General features: G+C 43.3%; 1 protein-coding gene across 1 annotated transcript in view; it reads right to left on the bottom strand.

Annotated features, from left to right (window-relative positions):
- Positions 1-5745: 5745 nt before the first annotated feature.
- Positions 5746-8990, bottom strand: part of LOC116358261 (coronin-6-like) — a 4677-nt gene continuing 1432 nt past the window's right edge. Inside the window, exons 2-3 of the mRNA XM_031809080.1 lie at positions 8327-8600; positions 5746-6861 (exon numbers count right to left, since the gene is read on the bottom strand). Coding sequence (XP_031664940.1) covers positions 6739-6861; positions 8327-8600 — 397 coding nt within the window. The 3' untranslated portion in view covers positions 5746-6738. The remainder of the gene's footprint in view (positions 6862-8326; positions 8601-8990) is intronic.

Below are 8990 nucleotides of genomic sequence, written 5' to 3'. Positions count from 1 at the left end.
ACTTCTCCAATGTCTTCTTAAGAATCTTCTTAAGATGTTTGTTGCTTGGCAACCGATTTAGCTAGCTATCTAGCTAGCAATGGTAATCATGTTGGCATATTTCTTAGTGAGATTACTGTTCTTGGGTTTAAAATAATCAATACTGAAACTTTCAGATGAAGTTCGTGTGAATTAAACAGGTTCAATTGCTTTCATTATCTTTTTCTCGCACTGCCCAGAGTTTAAGACAAGGGTTTAACCATCTTGGAATTAAGAACATTTCCAATTAAATTTGATTATGGAAAAATTAAGTTCTCTTAACTTTTTGCTTAAGGAGAAACATAATAAATAGCACAAGAACATTTCCAAGAACCTTTTTGAGGAATAGCAGCTTTACTTAACTTTCTTCTTAAGTCTAAAGTTTAAAGTTTTTTAAATGTCAGTTAAGAAGAAATGTCTTCTTAAGAAGGTTTTGTGAATCTGGGCCCTGCCACACTGCCACATTTATTCCATTTAAATCCTTTGGAGTCCCAGGAAAAGCCAGACTACAAAGCCCGTTGGACACTTATTTCAACGTATTTTATTTAGCCTACTAACAGCCTATTGGAGGAGAGATGCATGCTTAGTCTTACTTCAAGGCAACTGGAAACTCTGAAAAAAACAAGCTCCGGCTGGGAAAAAACTCAGAATTCCAAGTCAGGAACTCGGACCTCTATCTTGAGCTCCGACATGAAGATCACGGATGTCATGATTCAACCTTGTCCCCCCCCCACCACCACCAGTTATCTTGAAAGCTCCATATATCCAGAGAATTCCAGAATTTGATGACAAAATCTTCCCACAAGAAAGACCACCGTGGCAACTTCCTGTTCAAGAGAGCACAGCACAACAAGGTGAGTCCAAACATGTATTGTATGCGGCTGCATAAATTATGTAATATGCCAGGGAGATAGTATTACTTTCTTAGCTACAGTATACATAAGTGAATGTTGTGAAGTAAGCTGTTAGTAGCCCATGTGCCTCAACCTAATAATTTGGTCCCTTTCCCCCTTATAACTTAGCCTATTGTTCTGACTTAATAGACTAATAGTGAAAACATCAAAACTATGAAATAACACATATGGAATCATATAGTAACTTTAAAAAGTGTTAAACAAATCTAAATATAATTTATGTTTGAGATTCTTCAAAGTAACCTTGATGACAGCTTTGCACACTCTTGGCATTCTCTCAACCAGCTCCGTGAGGTAGTCACCTGGAATGCATTTCAATTCACAGTTGTGCCTTCTTAAAAGTTAGTTTGTGGAATTTCTTTCCTTAATGCGTTTGAGGCAATCAGTTGTGTTGTGACATGGTAGGGGTGGTATACAGAATATAGCCCTATTTGGTAAAAGACCAAGTCCATATTATGGCAAGAACAGCTCAAATAAGCAAAGAGAAACAACAGTCCATCATTACTTAAGACATGAAGGTCAGTCAATCCAGAACATTTCAAGAACTTCAAAAGTGTCTTCAAGTGTCTTCAAGTGCAGTCACAAAAACCATCATAGCCTATGCTACGGTAACAGGGGGGAGGAGAAAAGAGATACTAGGTGTTTTGGTGCCCCCTTCTGGCTTAATACCTACACAATAGCCAGCAGGGTTTAACCTTTAACTCCAGTGTTCTAAATCAGTGTTTCTTGGAAGTCTTAAACAAATCTATATTGAAACAAAAGTCTACACCTCACACACGTGGTTATGGGCTTAAAAAGAAGAAACCTGTAGCATGTCAGATATAGAGTTAAAATTCTGAGTTTGCATCCCAATATTATACTTTATATACATCACAGAAAACAGAAATATAACAAAACCGTTTGACATAGAAACACCGGATCTTTGTCATAATTCTTTAAAAAAAAAAGTTTATTAATTATGAAATTATGAAAAATATTAATAACATTCCACACATGAGACCACTAGAGGGTGATTTGGTCATTGGACTGCAGGAAAGGGTTTTAATAGCAGGAACCATGTTATGGAAATTTACAGAGATTTTCCGCCCAAACCCACTCCAGTTTCCCCGGATAAATAACTGCGAGAAAACAGTAAATTATAATAAAATATTTATATTAAAAGTAAGATGTGAAATGGAACTGTGAAAAGATATGCGATGTCTAATTCTGTCTTCTCTACGGCCTTCGCTCTGCTATCTGCATGATCAATCATCAACGCTAAGGGTGGGGACAGATAGCGCATTTCATAGCGAACGAGGACAATGAATGGATAATCTCATCAACGCTAAGGGTGGGGACAGGTAGCGCATTTCATAGCGAACGAGGACAATTAATGGATAATCTCATCAACGCTAAGGGTGGGGACAGATAGCGCATTTCATAGCGAACGAGGACAATGAATGGATAATCTCATCAACGCTAAGGGTGGGGACAGATAGCGCATTTCATAGCGAACGAGGACAATGAATGGATAATCTCATCAACGCTAAGGGTGGGGACAGATAGCGCATTTCATAGCGAACGAGGACAATGAATGGATAATCTCATCAACGCTAAGGGTGGGGACAGATAGCGCATTTCATAGCGAACGAGGACAATGAATGGATAATCTCATCAACGCTAAGGGTGGGGACAGATAGCGCATTTCATAGCGAACGAGGACAATGAATGGATAATCTCATCAACGCTAAGGGTGGGGACAGATAGCGCATTTCATAGCGAACGAGGACAATGAATGGATAATCTCATCAACTGGTAACTTTTTTTCTTGTCACAAGTCAATTTGCTGCAGCATGGCCTATTCTACAGTAAAAGGGAATAATATGTTTGAAAGCACATCTCCATCTGGCTTTCAGGGGTCACCTTATTTTTTTAAATGTATAAATAGTCAAAATAAAGAAAAACCCTGAATGAGTAGGTGCGTTCCAACTTTTGACTGTTACTATAGATATATAGCTACAGTATATATGATGTCCTAGCTTACCTCTTTTAGGTAATACATTCAATGCAGTATTAGCCTCATATTTAGCAAATGAATGATGGGTTGATATGCATAAGCTTCAAACTTAGCCTCTGCCGTCACTCTTGCGCAATAGACGCCTGCTCTCCACTGGCTTCTCTCCTTGGCTCTTGTGGAGTCCCAGGAAAAGCTACACTAGAATAGCTTGGACTTTTTATTCTTCTTGCATTTCTTATACTAATAGGACGAGGGAAGCAATCCTGCTCTTGTGTTAAATACAGCAGCCAAAGAGCTGGCGGGGAGTTTGAAAGAAGAGACCACGCGATGGCGATAGGCTATAGCAGTTATTTAGTCCGACCCATAATGATTCATTCTCGTTGAATAGAAGTGAAAGCCGTCTCCATCTAATTTAGTCCTATATTATTCAAGCATGTCATTACAATGATGAAGATTAGATGTGGAAGGCTACCCAAAACATTTGATCCAAGTTAAACCATTTAAATTGCAATGCTATCAAATACTAATTGAGTGTATGTAAACTTCTGACCCACTGGGAATGTGATGAAAGAAGTAAAAGCTGAAATAAATCACTCTCTACTATTATTCTGACATTTCACATTCTTAAAATAAAGTGGTGATCCACACTGTCCTAAAACAGAGAATTTTTACTAGGATTAAATGTCAGGAATTGTGGAAAAACTGAGTTTAAATGTATTTGGCTAAGGTGTATGTAAACTTCTGACTTCAAGGAAGGAATGAAGCAACACAGGAGGTAATATACACGTCGCACAACATTAGGGGAAATATGATGAAAGGCATGCTAACAACATTAGGGGAAATATGATGCAAGGCATGCTAACAACATGCTAACAACATTAGGGGAAATATGATGAAAGGCATGCTAACAACATTAGGGGAAATATGATGCAAGGCATGCTAACAACATGCTAACAACATTAGGGGAAATATGCTGCAAGGCATGCTAATAACATTAGGGGAAATATGATGAAAGGCATGCTAATAACATTAGGGGAAATATGATGAAAGGCATGCTAACAACATTAGGGGAAATATGATGAAAGGCATGCTATCAACATTAGGGGAAATATGATGAAAGGCATGCTAACAACATTAGGGGAAATATGATGCATGGCATGCTAACAACGTTAGGGGAAATATGATGAAAGGCATGCTAACAACATGCTAACAACATTAGGGGAAATATGATGAAAGGCATGCTAACAACATTAGGGGAAATATGATGCATGGCATGCTAATAACGTGCTAACAACATTAGGGGAAATATGATGCAAGGCATGCTAACAACATTAGGGGAAATATGATGCAAGGCATGCTAACAACATTAGGGGAAATATGATGCATGGCATGCTAACAACGTTAGGGGAAATATGATGAAAGGCATGCTAACAACATGCTAACAACATTAGGGGAAATATGATGCAAGGCATGCTAACAACATTAGGGGAAATATGATGAAAGGTAGACTCATGTATCAGCCTAATTATAAAATGTAAAATACGCCCTATTATATATGTTTAAAAATATCTAATTGTAGGTTGTGTCCTGCACCAGCATCACATCTTCTCTAGGTTGTGTCCTGCACCAGCATCACATCTTCTCTAGGTTGTGTCCTGCACCAGCATCACATCTTCTCTAGGTTGTGTCCTGCACCAGCATCACATCTTCTCTAGGTTGTGTCCTGCACCAGCATCACATCTTCTCTAGGTTGTGTCCTGCACCAGCATCACATCTTCTCTAGGTTGTGTCCTGCACCAGCATCACATCTTCTCTAGGTTGTGTCCTGCACCAGCATCACATCTTCTCTAGGTTGTGTCCTGCACCAGCATCACATCTTCTCTAGGTTGTGTCCTGCACCAGCATCACATCTTCTCTAGGTTGTGTCCTGCACCAGCATCACATCTTCTCTAGGTTGTGTCCTGCACCAGCATCACATCTTCTCTAGGTTGTGTCCTGCACCAGCATCACATCTTCTCTAGGTTGTGTCCTGCACCAGCATCACATCTTCTCTAGGTTGTGTCCTGCACCAGCATCACATCTTCTCTAGGTTGTGTCCTGCACCAGCATCACATCTTCTCTAGGTTGTGTCCTGCACCAGCATCACATCTTCTCTAGGTTGTGTCCTGCACCAGCATCACATCTTCTCTAGGTTGTGTCCTGCACCAGCATCACATCTTCTCTAGGTTGTGTCCTGCACCAGCATCACATCTTCTCTAGGTTGTGTCCTGCACCAGCATCACATCTTCTCTCCCAGCTTCATAGTTTGAACGAGGTGCGTAATTCCAGTCCATAATAGTACTGTAATCATTTGGGCTTTTTTTGGATTGGGCTCATAAAATATATTTAATGTAGGGCTCATAAAATGGCTCATGTAGCATCAGGCTTGAATGTTAATTATTTTATTTTATATTTTACCCCCTTTTTCTATCAAATTTACAACTCCCGAACGGGCTCGGGAGAGACGAAGGTTGAAAGTCATGCGTCCTCCGATACACAACCCAACCAACTGCGTCTTAACACAGCGCGCATCCAACCCGGAAGCCAGCCGCACCAATGTGTCGGAGGAAACACCGTGCACCTGGTTAGCGAGCACTGCGCCCGGCCCGCCACAGGAGTCGCTGGTGCGCGATGAGACAAGGATATCCCTACCGGCCAAGCCCTCCATAACCCAGACGTCGCTAGGCCAATTGTGCGTCGCCCACGGACCTCCCGGTCGCAGCCCGTTACGACAGAGCCTGGGCGCGAACCCAGGTTTAGGTGGGAAATAACAGGTTACACAGGAAAAAGAGTGATTTATTCTCAGGATGGAACATTTGTAAAACACAGAGAAAACATTACATAAAAAATTAAAGCATCTCCATGACACAAGAAAAGGAAAAGTTTAGTCCAACCAGTTAAAAAAAACAGATTGTTTTAATTGATGTCATCACGTGTCTCATGTATAATCATCTACAGAACACACTAAAGTCTTCTTAGATTAGATTTTTTTTCACAAATGTGGTTATTTTTAAAAACTTCTCCCCCCCCCTACCTTTTTTGCTTTATCGCACTATTTACATTTTGAGAAGGTTGACTGAGATCCAGAGATGGTTATTACTGAGTGTTGGTCGGTGATGGATGGAGGGATGGGGACAGTGCGTGTGTGTAGTAGCCTATGATACTGTTTGTACTCTCAACTAGGTTTTCAAAATTCCAGTAACTTTCACAAAATGTCTCTCACAACCCGACTCACAACATCATTTTTTAACTGACACTCTCTCTAGGTACTGAGCATTATTGGTTGGGGGGGGGGGGGGTGTCTGTGAGTGCATGTGAGTGAGTGTGTGTGTGTGTGTACGGGGGGTGGGGGTTATATGTGTTTGAAGTTAGGGGTTATTGGGGTTGCTAGCGTGGAATTTAGGCAGGTTGCAGAGCTGTGAACTACACAAACGACAATGCACCTTTTAAAAGACAATTTCACAGTTGTTCACGGAGATCACATTCATGGTATACACCCGCGGATTTCAGCTCAATCGTAAATTGCCTTTAAAAGTCAAGTGCAATGTGCTTATTGCTAACAGCTTTGATTGAATGTTGGCCTGGCTGTGTATGTAAGGCAGTAAGGCTATTGTGTAGGGGTGTGGCGGTGTATGTGGATAGTGGAATTGTGTGTGTGGGCTGTTACAGAGTGTTGTCGTGGTGTGTGTGTGTGTGTGTGTGTGTGTGTGTGTGTGTGTGTGTGTGTGTGTGTGTGTGTGTGTGTGTGTGTGTGTGAAGGATGTGTGTGTATTAGGCTGTGCCGTTGGTGTACTTGGAGAGTTTATTCTCAAGGTCACAGATTCTCTTCTCCTGAGACAGAACTGTTGCCTTGAGATTCTGAACTTCTTCCAACAACCGCTCTACCAACTGAGGCTGGAGAGAGGGAAGGAGGGAGAGGTAGGGAAGGAGGGAGGGGTAAGGGAGGGGCAGAGTGGGGAAAGAGGAAGGTAGGAAGGGAAAGAAGGAAGGGGAGAAAAAGGTAGGAGATGGAAAGGAAGGAAGAAAAAAGGAAAGAGGTCAGGAACAGGCAGCTACAGGAAAAAAACTGGGAAAAAACAGGCAGCTATAGGAAAACAGGCAGCTACAGGAAAACAACAGGAAAACATGCAGCTACAGGAAAACATGCAGCTACAGGAAACATGCAGCTACAGGAAAACATGCAGCTACAGGAAAACAACAGGAAAACATGCAGCTACAGGAAAACAACAGGAAAACATGCAGCTACAGGAAAACAACAGGAAAACATGCAGCTACAGGAAAACATGCAGCTACAGGAAAACAACAGGAAAACATGCAGCTACAGGAAAACAACAGGAAAACATGCAGCTACAGGAAAACAACAGGAAAACATGCAGCTATAGGAAATCATGCAGCTACAGGAAAACATGCAGCTACAGGAAAACAACAGGAAAACATGCAGCTATAGGAAAACATGCAGCTACAGGAAAACATGCAGCTACAGGAAAACAGGCAGCTATAGGAAAACATGCAGCTATAGGAAAACAGGCAGCTACAGGAAAACAACAGGAAGTCAGGCAGCTATAGGAAAACATGCAGCTATAGGAAAACATGCAGCTACAGGAAAACAACAGGAAAACATGCAGCTACAGGAAAACAACAGGAAAACATGCAGCTATAGGAAATCATGCAGCTACAGGAAAACAACAGGAAATCATGCAGCTACAGGAAAACATGCAGCTACAGGAAAACAACAGGAAAACATGCAGCTACAGGAAAACAACAGGAAACACGCAGCTACAGGAAAACAACAGGAAACATGCAGCTACAGGAAAACAACAGGAAAACATGCAGCTACAGGAAAACAACAGGAAAACATGCAGCTACAGGAAAACAACAGGCAGCTACAGGAAAACAACAGGCAGCTACAGGGAAACAACAGGCAGCTACAGGAAAACAACAGGCAGCTACAGGGAAACAACAGGCAGCTACAGGAGGAAAACAACAGGCATCTATAGGAAAACAACAGGAAAGCCACAGGCAGCTACAGAAAAACAACAGGCAGCTACAGGGAAACAACAGGCAGCTACAGGAAAGCAACAGGCAGCTACAGGGAAACAACAGGCAGCTACAGGAAAACAACAGGCAGCTACAGGAAAACAACAGGCAGCTATAGGAAAACAACAGGAAAACAACATTAGTCAGAATTTCTAAAGATCAGAATAAGGCCTAATGAGAGCGAGAGAGAGGAGAAATTAGAGAGAGAGGTAGAGGAGACATTGGAGAATGAGGGTTGATAAAGGGATGATTATATACATAGTGACTCACAGGCAGGTTGGTGGTTAGGGTCAGACAGACAGGCAGACAGAGTGTGACTCACAGGCAGGTTGGCTGAGCCGTCGCAGGAGGACATGCTGCGTCTGGTGGTGGGTCTGGAGTCCAGAACGTTCTTCTTGGCCACTTTGAGCTCGCGGCTCTTAGGGGGAACGTAGCCATCTCTCAAGGACTGGAGGGTGGGGTCCTCGTCTCGCCCCTCCAGCCACTCCTCTGGCTCCAGAGCTGGGTCTGAACCCGCCGTGTCTGGATACAGGTCATCCTGGAACAGGTCTGACTGGAGGGAGGAGTAGAGGGTGGAGGGGGAGGAGGAGAGAGTGGAGGGGGAGAGAGGGAGGAAGAGAGGGTGGAGGGGGAAAGGGTGGAGGGGGAGAGGGTGGAGGGGGGAGAGAGGGAGGAGGAGAGGGTGGAGGGGGAGAGAGAGGGAGGAGGAGAGGGTGGAGGGGGGAGAGAGAGGGAGGAGGGGGAGAGAGGGAGGAGGAGAGGGTGGAGGGTGAGAGAGAGGGAGGAGGAGAGGGTGGAGGGGGAGAGAGAGGGAAGGTAAGGATGGAGGGGGGGGAGAGAGAGGGATGAGGAGAGGGTGGAGGGGGAGAGAGAGGGGAGGAGGAGAGGGTGAGGGGGATAGAGAGGGTGGAGGGGGAGAGAGACGGGAGGAGGACAGGGTGGAGGGGGGGGAGAGGAGAGGGAAGGTAAGGATGGAAGGGGGAGAG

Source organism: Oncorhynchus kisutch, linkage group LG29 (assembly GCF_002021735.2).
Source record: "Oncorhynchus kisutch isolate 150728-3 linkage group LG29, Okis_V2, whole genome shotgun sequence".
In the NCBI taxonomy this organism is placed as follows: domain Eukaryota; kingdom Metazoa; phylum Chordata; class Actinopteri; order Salmoniformes; family Salmonidae; genus Oncorhynchus; species Oncorhynchus kisutch.
This window is presented reverse-complemented; position numbering and strand designations above follow the sequence as displayed.